At 39.5% G+C, this 13,245-nt stretch overlaps 3 protein-coding genes across 3 annotated transcripts; all 3 read right to left on the reverse strand.

Moving 5' to 3' along the window:
- Positions 1-95: 95 nt before the first annotated feature.
- On the reverse strand, positions 96-764 carry LOC107493034 (putative F-box protein At1g67623). Its single transcript, XM_016114114.1, has one exon. It carries the CDS (start codon positions 762-764, stop codon positions 96-98), a length of 669 nt encoding a protein of 222 aa, XP_015969600.1.
- A 6,003-nt stretch (positions 765-6,767) lies between these two features.
- LOC127748442 (AAA-ATPase At5g17760-like) lies at positions 6,768-9,966 on the reverse strand. Its single transcript, XM_052262971.1, has 4 exons — positions 9,861-9,966; positions 8,380-8,459; positions 7,853-8,150; positions 6,768-7,144 (listed from the first exon to the last, which is right to left on the reverse strand). The coding sequence occupies exons 1-4, from the start codon at positions 9,964-9,966 to the stop codon at positions 6,768-6,770; spliced, it is 861 nt and encodes a 286-aa protein (XP_052118931.1).
- A 174-nt stretch (positions 9,967-10,140) lies between these two features.
- LOC107493033 (uncharacterized) lies at positions 10,141-12,812 on the reverse strand. Its single transcript, XM_052263309.1, has 3 exons — positions 11,989-12,812; positions 10,757-11,914; positions 10,141-10,659 (listed from the first exon to the last, which is right to left on the reverse strand). Exons 1-3 carry the CDS (start codon positions 12,679-12,681, stop codon positions 10,384-10,386), a joined length of 2,127 nt encoding a protein of 708 aa, XP_052119269.1. The 5' UTR covers positions 12,682-12,812; the 3' UTR covers positions 10,141-10,383.
- Between the last annotated feature and the right edge of the window lie 433 nt (positions 12,813-13,245).

A 13,245-nucleotide genomic window follows, 5' to 3' on the forward strand; every position in this document is an offset into this window, starting at 1 on the left:
ATTCGGCCAGGCATTGCACACACGACACACTGGACAAATCGCTCAACAGTACAGTCCGGGGAGGATTGGCCTGAGTGGTAAACAGTCACAGTCATTCAGATGCGTGCAAATAATTCATTTAAGATCACCGTGGTATCTTTGCAAACGTCCATCAAGAAATTGGTGTAGCTCTCGAGCTGCCCAGAAATACGAAAACCCTCCATCATTTGAACACCCCTAACCATGTCTTCCTCGTCTTCGTGATCAAACATTAGCAACATGGAATACAGATAACCTGCTTCGACGCTGCCCTCTGTTGAGGCCCTAGCAAGCAGTTCCATGCCTTTGTCAAGGCAACCAAACCGGAGATATTCCGCGAACCCATGTCGGACTATAGCATCCACATTTTCCACTTCCACGCAGTGATCAAGGAATCTCCTTTCAGGCCCGTCGAGGTTAAGTAAAAAGCGCGCTAATGATTTATAAGACATCGTCGCATGCTTGTATACAGCGTCTGATCTCGCCGCACCGAGGAAAACCTTACACGTCGCTTGCATGTTGAACAGATCCTCAATCGAATTCGATGTAACCATGGTGGCAATAATCGACCAAATTTCGCGAGGAAGGAGATTCAGCGGGCATTCGTGCTGAACGGATACGTCCACTTTCTTAGTGTCCTTCTCGGAACTTCCGGCCATTTGCAAGAACTTCGTCGACGGATTATTGGAGATTATGAAGAGGATAGACGAGTTTGTAACTGAGCTTCTGGCATTTTTCCTTTTCATATACTGCCATGGGGGGAGGGGGTTAGGGGGTTGTGGTTCAGTACCGCATACGTTTTCCTAGAGGTTTTCGTTTATCGATGCGTTCAGATAGTATAATAATTATATTGATGAAAGAAGCATTTATCGTATTTAACTGGATGCCCATTTTTTAGGTGGGGCTAATATTCTCAAGAATGAAGTAATTTAAAGGAGCCTTAATAGTGGTGAATAAGATAATTGTTATTTATTTGTTCTTTGCTGGTGCAAGTACACCACTATTCGTGAACCTAGAGTCCTTGCACCCCTACTCCTGAGTCCTGACCATTCTAGTTGCTTTAATTGTTTAATCTTCCATTTCTTAGCCTCCACGTGAGAGAAAAAACCATAAACTGTATATTCCACCATCAACCCTAACCACCTCTCCCTCTCAAGGGTGTACCAGATCCCCTCTAACAGTCGGATGGCAATGCGCACAGAAGGTGTCTGGTACGTCGTCTTTAGAGGGAGGATACCCGGAATATACCACAACAGCGAGACGGCAGCGGCTCAGGTGGATGGCTTTCCACGGAACCTGCTTCTTCGTTACCGGAGTTACCAAGAGGCCGTGAACGCCTGGAACGACTACTTCCAGGTGAATGCATCGCCTGTAACGGAGCTGGGGAGTGAGCTCGCACCGGCGTCAAGGTTCAATCAACTCATTCACGGCGGACGACACGATTCGACGGTGACGACGACTCCGCCTGTTCTGGGTATGGGCAGCGAGCTCCCGCCGCCATCTGAGTCCAATTGATTCGTCGTTCACGGCGAATGGCATGATACGACAGTGAGAAATAGTCCCGCGGCGGAACCAGGTGCATCTGGTAAGCGAAAAATGTGTTCTTTCGACACCCCACGTCTAGTCACTTGCGTCGGTATCAATACGTTGCTAACAAAGTTACATCACTTACAGCCAGCCAATCGATTGAGGACATACAACGGGCCGTTGCGTCGATCGAGTACCGTGTATCCCAGATGGAGAGAGAGAGACATGAACTCAGGACTCAACTGGGAGAAATCATACGGCAGCTGGCCGACGTTTTGCTGGACAGGTGAAGTCTCGGGTCTTAGGGGTCAGTGCAACAACGGGATGGAGACACCGTAAACCGACCCCTCCCCTCCCTGGCAATGTATGTTTAGGTCTAGTATTGTACTGTTTAGGCCCAACGCTAATATTGAACTGTTTTGGTGTGTTTGTTTGTTTTTTTTTATATTCCGCTTGGCCTATTAGCTAATGAAGTTATGAAATAGTGCTTCTATCGAAGGTTATGCGTGGGAGCATTTAAAAGTTAAAACACGGTGATATGCATCGGTTCGAATATGTCATTTGTCTAACCCACGAAAGCGGGAATTTACAAACCCACCCAACTCAATCGCACGAATCATTAGCAATGAATACATTCAACTTTGGTTACAACGAAGCTTCATTTGAAAGTAAACAGACTAAGGAAATGCAACACCTCAAACTCGGCAAGGCAGTGGACGCACAACACACTCAACAAAGAATCGTTGGCGGCACCCATGGTCCCGCGGCTCAGGCAGACGCTTGACCGGCAGACGACGGCTTCCCTGGATCCGACGGGTGCACCCCAATCAGCGGATTTGCGAACAACTGCCCTAAGAGTTCTCTGCACAATTCGATTTTTCCAGCAGTCAGTACGTTCTCATACAATTCAACCCCCCTGCCGGCGTCCGCCTCGTCCCCAACACCTGGCGTCAGTAGCAGCATCGCACACATGTAGCGGGATTGGACGTCGCCCGCATCGACGGCCTCAAGCAGGGTGTCGCACCCACTGACTTCTCGGCCCATCCAGAAGAATTCCCTCATCCCTATACGGAATATAGCGCCAGGATTTCCTGCGCGCGCTTTTATAAAGGAACTCATCCTCAAGACGGTCCTCCATGTCATAACCGAACACGACGGGTATCTCCGCCATGGAGGCTACCTTGTACACCGCAGATGAACGGGCTGCGTCCAGAAACACATTGCAGGTCGCCTACATGTTAAACAGATCATGGATTGAGGCCGACGCAACCCTTGCTGCAATTCTCTCCCATATTTTGCGAGGCAGAAGAGTCAGCGGACAGACGCGTGGTGGCACCCCTTTCCCTTTCCCTTTCCTTCTCCCATATCTGGCCTTCTTTCCCCTTCTGCCTTTTTCGGAGGTTGCACCAAATTTCATCCTATTTGATTTAAATTTATTGAATACGTGGTGGAAGGGGAAGGTTACAGGAGGACCGCCGTTAGTCTGGATCACTAGACGCGATGAAGGAAAACTAGGTAGTGAACTTATATACTGCAAAATGGCTCATCAGATAAGTCAGGTACCATGCCACATACACCTTCATTTACGTCCACTGTAACCGATGCTTCGTTTTTGGGTTTGGCACGGGAATCAAAGACATCGTAAACGTAATTTTAAAAGCTGAACACTAAAAAATAATTTTAAATTTAAATTTAAAACTATATTAAACTTGTTATCCATTCTTTTTTCTTAAATATAAATCGCTTATTTTCCCAAAAAAAAAAACGAAGTACATTAATTACTCATTTTCTACGAAAAAAAGTATTTGAAGCAGCTTCCCACTTTATACTGTATATGTATATGTGCCCTTTAACCCTATCCCTCCTAACGCTTCTTTCCCAGTTCTTCTCTGTCGTAACTCCTTCTCTCACCTCTCCGTCTATCCTTATCCCCCTCCTTATTTCTGCCACCATCCATTGCTCTCTCTGCTGTGTATTTCGTTTAATTCAGATGCGGTTAACAATCAATATCTTCTCATCTCCTTGCTTGTTAGTAATAGTTTGTATTGAATTTAATTGAAATAAATATTTCCTAAACATACGCAAAATACGCTTTTCGCTTTTCGGTGACTCCCCATTGAGTCATTGACTATCCGAGTTACCAATTTTCTGGGCTGTTTGGTATAAATTAATTGTGACGGTATCAGATAGTTCACAGCCCCAAGCAAAAAATGGGGGGTGCGTTATAAAAGACCTGTCTATCGAGTTATCCTTGCAAATCAGTTTTACACTACTGGAATAAACATTCGGAATTATTTTCATTTACCGTATCGTAATGTTATGCCAAATTCCGTTCCTTTATAAAGGATAAACCTGTTTCCAACTAAAATGTTTGGATCAACAAAGAATACGAAGGGACTGATTTAAACAAGTTTCAAAGTACGTACATCAGTGTGAGGCTATAATAAACCAATTAGTGAAATCAAATAATAGAATCTCCTTAAAAAACCTCATTGCTCATTAAAGGACCGGTATTGAACCTCAACCTACTATATTGTACGAATACAACCCGTGATCAACTGGAAAATATGTGCATCAACGTTTCTATATTTTTATGTACCAACATCATTTTTTTAGTGCACATCTGACAAAACCTTACATTAACCTGATAAGTTTGTTTTGCATAGTATTTTAATTATTATATCATACAGAAAATTAATATTGCTGCTAAACGGTTCAACAAATTATCATACATGCAATAACTATTTTGGTGTTCCTCTTCCTTGTGCAGCCATGTGAGGTTTTTTTTTCGTGCAGTGAAAAGGACCATACTAAACCATTTATCTAGTTTTAACAAAATTTTTAATAGCCCAACACTTGAGCCCAGCATTGGTTCAGAAAAAATGTGCATCTCAAGAAAAAAAAATATACTCCAGAGGCCCATCAGGATTGACCCAAGTTCAACCAACTGTGTTCTAACCTAACCCGCCCGACCCGTAACACCATCGGCCATCTCCTTCGTCATCCTCTCGCCCACCATCCCCATGCCGCTTCGATCTTTTTTGTTGGTCGTCTCCGGCAAAGCCATACATCTAGCCGAAACATCACTCATTGTTATCCAACGGTGGTCGAATCCAGCTCCGGCGAGGACATTATGCATATCTTCATCCTCCGAACCAACGAGTCGCGACAGATCCAAAATCGATTCTCCTCCTTCGTTGGTCTTCTCATTTTCCAGCTTCTCTATGCCGCTACGATCTTTCGACTATGATCTTCTGTAGCAAAGCGAATACTCTGCATGAACCACCACTACTTGTTATTCGTGGGGATCGAGTGATATTCCGGCGATGACATGATGGTCGCGTAATCCTCCGAACGGATGCACTGACGCAGATGCGAGATTTAGCGACTGGGAAATTCTACGATTACTTCGTGCAACACGAACTGCATACACGTCACGATGGTGAGTGGCAGAATCGTATGTATGCGTCAAAAGACATCGACGACGCATCTCCTTCCTTCACAGCCTAACTCCAACGTGTTTAGTTAACGAAATACACAATCATTAACCTTAATCAATTTAAACTTAAGAATTCATAAATTATTGGAACTTAACCTCATTAGTTTTCGGATCTAACAAAAAAAAAACCAGCAACAAAATAAATTTTGCAAAATAACCCCTCTGTCACAAAAGCAGCAAAAGTAATCAGTAGCCAATCAAAAGAGAGAAGTAACAGCAGATCTGTATCGTTGAAAGAAAGATCCAACGACTCTCATCCTTTGGAGCACCGGTATGCCAAAGATAAGTGCTATGCGCACCGAAACGCCACACACACACGACACATGGAATCCGTGCCAGAGCGGGAGAGTGTGAGTAAGAGAGAGGAGAAAGAGAGAACACAAAATATCAACACTTGTTATATATTACATAATAGATTTAAAATTCAAATATCCCGCCCAACCAATTTATCTCAACACTTGTCGCATAATGAAACCTAACACTTGTTAGCCAACCAGCTATGTACTGCTCTCCTATTATATATAGAAAGATTTTTGTCATGCCATGATTATCAACGTATCTTCGTTTTATTGAAGCATGATAGGCAGGAGCTAAACACATTTTTCATTCTCTCCTTGTCTGAGGAATGCAAAATGAGCAAACTATGTGATTCTACATGATAAAATATGAAAGGGAATTAGAGTGTTTTACACACTAAACTTAGACCTATGCAAGATGGATTCATTTTTATTAAAAGAAAAAATTATTAGCATATGATAGTTTTTTCTTCTTAAAGATAGAAATTATGTGCTAGTTTATTAATTCTCAATAGCATGTCATGTCAAGGTAATAAACGATTCTAATCAGCATAAAATTCTATTATGTTGGAATATTATATGAATGGCTACTTATTTCTCTTTCTCTTTTTTTTTTACCAAAGATAGAAGACTCGAACCAGCAACCTCTTATTTGAGTATGGGAGACTATGCCATTTGAGCTATTACTCATTGGCTAAAAATTTGGAAAGATAGAAGACTCGAACCCGCAACCTCTTAATTGAGTATGGAGAGTCTATGCCATTTGAACTATTACTCATTGGCTACTTATCTCTCTTTCTCCCTCCCTCCCTTCTATAACGCTTCATGATGATAAATTTGAGTATTGATTAATAAGTTAATCCGTGATATTTCAAACTTGTTAATATTGTATTCCAGTTTTCACTGTATAGATATATCTTAAAACATTTTTTGCATACAGATTTTGCCAATCAAATCACATTGAATATATTAGAAATTTAAAACATAATAGTAAAGGATTGTATAAAAGTTATTGTACATTAAAAATGAGTTATTATATAATTATTATATATCTGCATAAATAAATGTATTGTTTTATCTATTTTTTCTAATAAATTTTTATATTTTCGTAAGTAAAATTGGGTTTATCTCTTTTGAGGTAAATAAATTTATAGAGAAAAATAACTTCTTGGATTATAAACTTTTATTTGAGTGTTTTGAAAATGATTTAAAGATAATAAATCATATTTTTACTTTGCAAATCTCATCTCAGAGAAATCAAATTAAGCAAACTTAATCCTGTGTTTAATAAGGAAATTATATATAGAAAATAAAAAAAAAAGAGGGAAATTCATGCTAAAGAGGTCATGCTATAGCCATTGTTTTGCTTTATCAATAACATGTTAACTTTCCTGAGGTAATCACTGGTTTGCGTTTAATAACTATAATTATTTGGAAGTATTGTGCTTGCTTTGGAGGAAGTTGATGAGGCCTTTGAGTGCAATGTTCACATTTTCACTCTTCATCAACTCTCCTGCAACCTCAGCAGGTGTTGCATTAACCTTGTCCAACAAACCTTGTATGTCATCAAACATAGGATGATGATGGTTCTGAATTCTTAGGTAGTTAGAAGCCAGTGTCTTGAAAGCAGTGAAAGAGCAATATGACATGTGAATGTGCAAGTCCATTCTACCAGGTCTCAACAATGCAGGGTCAAGACGTTCTTTGTCATTTGTTGTGCATATCACTATTCTTTCTTCTCCACAACTCGACCACAATCCATCAATGAAATTTAGTAGCCCCAACAGAGTAACCTTAATTAGAACTAACATATATACATACATAATTAAAATCATAAAATTTCATCACATGATGCTTATGTTTTGCATGCTTCGGTAGAATAAGGAGTCACATTTTAATGATATATAAGGTGCCAAAAGTGAGGAATTTTAAACAAAGTGGGATTCAAATGTTATATTTGAATAAAAAAAGTTTACCTTATTGTTCATACCCTGCCCCATCGATAAGGCCCAGGTCTCAACAAAAGGCCCAACCCAAAAAGGTTGAACTTCGCCTTGTACCGACCTCCTCCCTATGAAGTCGGTTCCTATCACGACTAACCCTAAAGAAGTCGGGAACGAAGATTAGCTAGCAGATAATCACTCATTCAAATGAGTAACTGCCCATAAAATCTCTCTACCCACTTCTAGGAGTCATATCTCAACCTCCCTAAGATAAAGGAACGGTTATCCACCCTAAAAGGCGGAAATACTTCAGCGGTGGTTATTGGTTCACCACTATAAATACCCTGACACCCCTCAGGTATCTCTAAGTCTCAATACTCTCTAGACCTGCTTACACTCTTGCTGACTTAGGCATTGGAGTGTCTTTGCAGGTACCACCCCCCATTCTTTCACGCACACAAGTCGGGCGGAGGCCCCCAAAGTGCAGATCCACTCGAAGGCCTCCTCTTTCAAACGATTGGGCCAACCAACGTCATCCAATCCATTAATCTCCGGTTATCCATCGTAACATTTATCATCGACATTGGTTCCATGAGCATCTTCCCTATTGTGCAATTGAACAGAGCAATCAATGTCTTCAATGACCAAAATTGACTTGCTTCCTGTCCCAATCAACAACTTCCTAAGATCTGAATTGCATTGCACTTCTTCCAAATCCAAGTCAAACCTTAGATAGTTAGCCATGGCAGCTATCAAACTTGATTTCCCCGTACCTGGTGGTCCGTACAGAAGGTATCCTCTTTTCCAAACCTTCCCAACTCTCTTATAATATTCTTTCCTCCCCAAAAACAAGTTCAAATCTTCCAACAACATTCCCAATAATACAATACAAACCCATTACTACATCGTTTCTCGAATTAGATTAGTCATATTTCTGATAATAATATCCAAAGTAACACATTTTATTTTGTTAAACAAATTAGTCTCATTCTCGAGATAAAAATTTATGGACTAATTTGGTAACTAAAATTTGTTAGATATTAAAATGTAGGACAAAAAAATTTGAGAGACTAATTTAAGGTATTAAAGAGAGTTGTATCATACCTTTTATCTCTGGCTCCATTGCTATAGAATCAAAAGTTGAAGGGTGATTAAGAACAATAGAGTTCCAATAATCTGTTCCATTATAATCAATGGTTTAATTTTTTACTATTCTGAATTCATTTCAATAAAAAAAGATTTCCCCTCCTAAAGAAAAAGGCAAAAATAATTTATAACTACATAAAACTATAAAAGTACATTAATTCTGTTATTTATACGTTCATATATGGAAAATGATTAAAGTTATGCTTGACAGTGAATACTTAGTTTAGTTGTGATTTGATCTTTGTTTAAGTGTATTTTATCGATTGAATTAAATGGAAGAATATTATGAGTTAGACAAGAAAATATTGAGCTGTTATATAAACAAAGTATGAACATGGATCATCAAGAAAGAAACGAAGTTATCAACAAAATGGATCAAGAAGTAACAAATCTGCAGGGAACTTCTTGACTCTTGAGACAGCATATTGAGATTTCAATAACTTCAGTTTGATGATGATGTTCTTCCTCCTCACTTAATGTTGTTGTAATACTATAATCCAAAAATGAAGGTCAAAACTACTTGTAATTTGAGGTTCCATTTTCGATTTTTTGCTTTTTAATTTATTTTCCATAGCTTATTAATTATTATGGAATTTAATTTTAACATGCTGAGAGTATAAATAAATTTTATGTGCATCTAGTTATATATTATTATATTAGTAAAAATAACCATTTTTACAATCAATATGTGAATAATTATTTAAAAGAACAAACATGATTGAATGGTCATATAAAATAGTTTGTATATCAAATTAGCTTTTATTATTGTCTCATGAAATTTAATGTTTCATTTTTCATCCATTAGAGTTAGAAGTACAATTTGCAAGGATTAATAAGAAAAATATTTGCTTGTTAAACTGAGGTAAACCCTTTTTAATTAATTGAGATGAATGATTTTTTCTCCTCCTACTCTTACTCTTGTCTACTTTCTAATACCTAAGTTTAATTATAATTACAGAAATCATAAAATAACCTTGACTTTTATATTAATGTGCAACCAAAAATGTTTTAGGAGATAAATGATTGGGAAATATAAGAACATTAATTTCTATGCGTCCAAAATAAAAATCAATTTCATAATGTTATCTAATATAAACGAAAATATACCAAGATAATTATCTTAATATACAAATTGTTATAAATTGTTCATTATAATAAAGTAGTTTTTTTTTTAATTCTAATACTAAACCATTGTTCTAAATAATCTGTTCCATTTAAACCATTGTTCTAAATTCTAATACTTCATTTTTTTTTTCTTTTCAACAAGTTAACCGAAACAGGGGAGAAAAAAAAAACCAGTACTATGAGGGAACACAGAATGATCAGACCTAAGAAGACCAAAATCACATTGTTTACCAAAAACACAGGACGTTGGCTAATAACAATCTTCTCAATTGATTCAAGGAATTTCCTAGACACCAAAACATGCACCTAACAAAATATCAAAACACTGTATTAAGATATCCCTAGTCATTAACTTTCTCATGCCATAATTAACCACAGTATCATAGAAACTCTTGTTACTAGCAAAACCCATTTTTTTTCAACAGTAAAATTAGTCAGAGTGTAGTACTGAAAGAAACAAAAACTAAACAATGAAACAAACAATGCTGGAGCAACTATTACATTTATGTGATACATACTCCAGCACCAACATACTTAGAACCAAGCAATGGCATCATAACATTCTCACATATAGTTGGTGGATGATATCCTTTTCTGAAGAGGAAACAAGTTCATTCACATCTTTCCAAAGCAGAAGTTCATTCTAAATGAAACAATATTATTTGCTTGTTTAAAATTCCTAGGCATTATATTGATGGAAATTGGAAACACTGAATAAGTTCAGTTTACGGATATGCAACAATAACCCGCAATAACTAGGAGATCAACGTTGTAGCATCAACCAACAAAGTAAAAAAGTTAAGTCCTAAAGCTTTTCTCAACGGTAATGTTACTGTAGTGTCGTCTCCTGCAAGCTCATGTTCTCCAATGCTGAATTTGGTGCCTCTAAGGTTGCATTGGCCACAAGATTTCCATCCTTAATCTTGACAGGGCTAACCTCAGAGAGAAGGTCCAAGCATGGTGGTGTTTCCCATGGCAATGGTCCTTGACATAAATCTTGAACCATGGAGTAAGCATTACAATACCCCAAAAGAAATTGTTCAGTGACATCACTTGGATCATAAGCAAAAAGCTCATATTTGACCGGATCATAAGCTGAGTAGGCCTGCATCATCTCAATCAAACAATTTAACAAATCAAGATGGACATCAATCAATTGTACTAAGAAAAGATCAACTGAAAAGGTAGATGATTATACATACAGCATATCCAGGTGATGATGAGGATGATTCAACAGATTGGGGACGAGGAAACTTCGATTTCAAGTAGGGAAACTGACGGATTATGATATTGATGTAGAATTCTGACAAGTCAGACGTGCCAGATGCCAGGCCAGACTCACACGCGGTCAGTCGAGAGAGCCAACGTGAAGCATCATTTAAGGCGTCCATGGCAAGGCGAAGGCCATGGATGGTGGTGAGATCGCAGGAGAGAGCAATGCGGGTGCAGAGGGATCCCAGGTTGAAGAGAACAGAGGCCTTCTCCAAATGGATGTTATGCTGAGAAGAGTGCTCTTGAGGGAAGATGGCATTGTACCAAACAAAGATAGGTGGGTTGGGTGAGACATTCATAGGGAAGACAGGCTCAATCATGCAAAGGTATTTCAAATAAAGGATGAGGCAATCACGGCGAAGGGGTAGCGAAAGGTCATCACGCAGCATCTCATTGCGCAATTTGTGTAGCATTTGGAGAAGGCCTTCTACTCTGTTTGCCACGCTCTCAGAGTATTTGAGGACAAAGTAACTGCGCAGGGACTCATAGAGATTCAAGGGCTCAGTCTTCTTCAAAGGAAGGAATCGAAGAATATCCGACGATGAGAGGATTGCCGAATCTGTTGGATAAGGAGGAGGTATATTCCATGGGTAAGCCACCAACTTTCCAAAGGACTCATAGAGATTCAAGAGCTCAGTCTTCTTCAAAGGAAGGAAGGACGAAGAAGACAACGAAGATGAGAGGATTGCCGAATCTGTTGGATAAGGAGGAGGCATATCCCAAGGGTAAGCCACCATCTTTCCATCCTTCATAATCTTGAAAGGATTGTACTCGGAGAGGATGAGGTCAACGTACATTCGGGTTTGTATTTCGTATAGCTGGGTTTTCCTCGAGCAAATCCCTCTAACTAATATCTCAGTGACACATTCTGCATCATGATCAAGAGCACAAGATTCGACCCTTGAACAAACATGAGGTCGTTCGGATTGGGGTAGGATGGATGATTCCCTCTGACGAGCCTCCGCGTATAAGAATGCCAGCTTCTGTTTAAGACGAGTTAACCAAGTTCGGTCAAAAGAGCGCAAATGTTTCCGTGCAGCCGAATCATTCCTTATCGTTGCATACGCTCTACGATGAAGCTCATAAACCTACATCATCATCAATTCATCATCATTAGAATGAAAAATAAATGTAAAATCATCAATCAAGAGTGAAGACTGACCGATATAAACGCTAGGGCACATCGGTGTTGTTGGAAAGCGTAACCGGCGTCGTTTTTGTTGAGGAGTTCGTGTAATTCGAGCTCGGAAGCCTGAGCGGAGAAGAGGAGGTGCAGAAACTCGGCGAAGAGGAAAGTTAAATCGAGGGTGGCGTAGACCACGTGCTTGGCAAAAAATTGCAGGAGTTTGCGGAAGAAATTGGCGGCAACTTTGAAGGCTTCAATTGCAAGGTGACGGCCAAGGGCGGTGGTACGGTCGCAAGAGGCAGCAATCTGGCTGTAGATGGCTCCGAGGTTGAAGAGAACAGCGGCCTTCTCCAATTGGATGCCGTTAAGCTGTGAGGAGACCACATCTCGATGGTCAGGTTTGAAGGCGTCGTACCAGACAAAGAGAATGGGGTCGGCGTCGGAAGAGATAGAGGTGAAGAGTGGCTCAACCATGGAAAGGCATTTGAAGTAGTGGATGAGGCAGTCACGTTGCATGGGAAGGGAGAGGTCCGCTCTACACTCCACCATGTCCCGCCGGCATTTGTTTAGGGTTTCGAGAACGCTTTCAACTTTTTGTGCATGGCTCTCGGAGTATTTTGAGGCTACCAACTTACGTAACGGCAGGTACAGCTCCACCGGATCAGTCTTCTTCAGTGGGATTGACAGCATCGTTTCCGGGTTCAACAATTCCCGATCATCGTTGTTCATGGCGGCGTCGAATGAGGAGATAGAATATGATACGATTAGGGATCCGAAAATTGGAATTGGATTTGCGAATTCCGCACTCCTCCCCGCGCTTTTTATTTTTGATATGGAGGAGAGGATTGAGTGATACAACACGGTGGGGAAGAGGGACGCTTTCTATACATGTGATGTCAGTAGTGTTTTATTAGAAATCAGAGGGTTTGTTTTGAGTTTGAAAAAAAAAATTCTAATAGGAGGGATGATTGATTGATTGATTTGTTCTTCTAAGAATCAAATTTATTATTAAAGCAACAAATTCAACACATTGATAATTTTCATCAACAAAAAATTTAGCTCCAAATTTAACTCAGTGATGATTTTCATCAACCCAAAAGTTAGCTCATGTTATTAGCATCAAATTCAGAAAATCTTACATCATTCATGATTTACAGCAACATTTAGATCAAAAACAAAGTAAATTAATTGATTAGCAATTCAACATCATCTCAAAATACAAGGAGAAGGAAAATCTGAAAAAGACAGAACAAGGGAAGTGACGATGCAGGGACTCACCAACGGACTACGGTC

This window comes from Arachis duranensis, chromosome 6 (genome assembly GCF_000817695.3).
Source record: "Arachis duranensis cultivar V14167 chromosome 6, aradu.V14167.gnm2.J7QH, whole genome shotgun sequence".
Lineage (NCBI taxonomy): Eukaryota > Viridiplantae > Streptophyta > Magnoliopsida > Fabales > Fabaceae > Arachis > Arachis duranensis.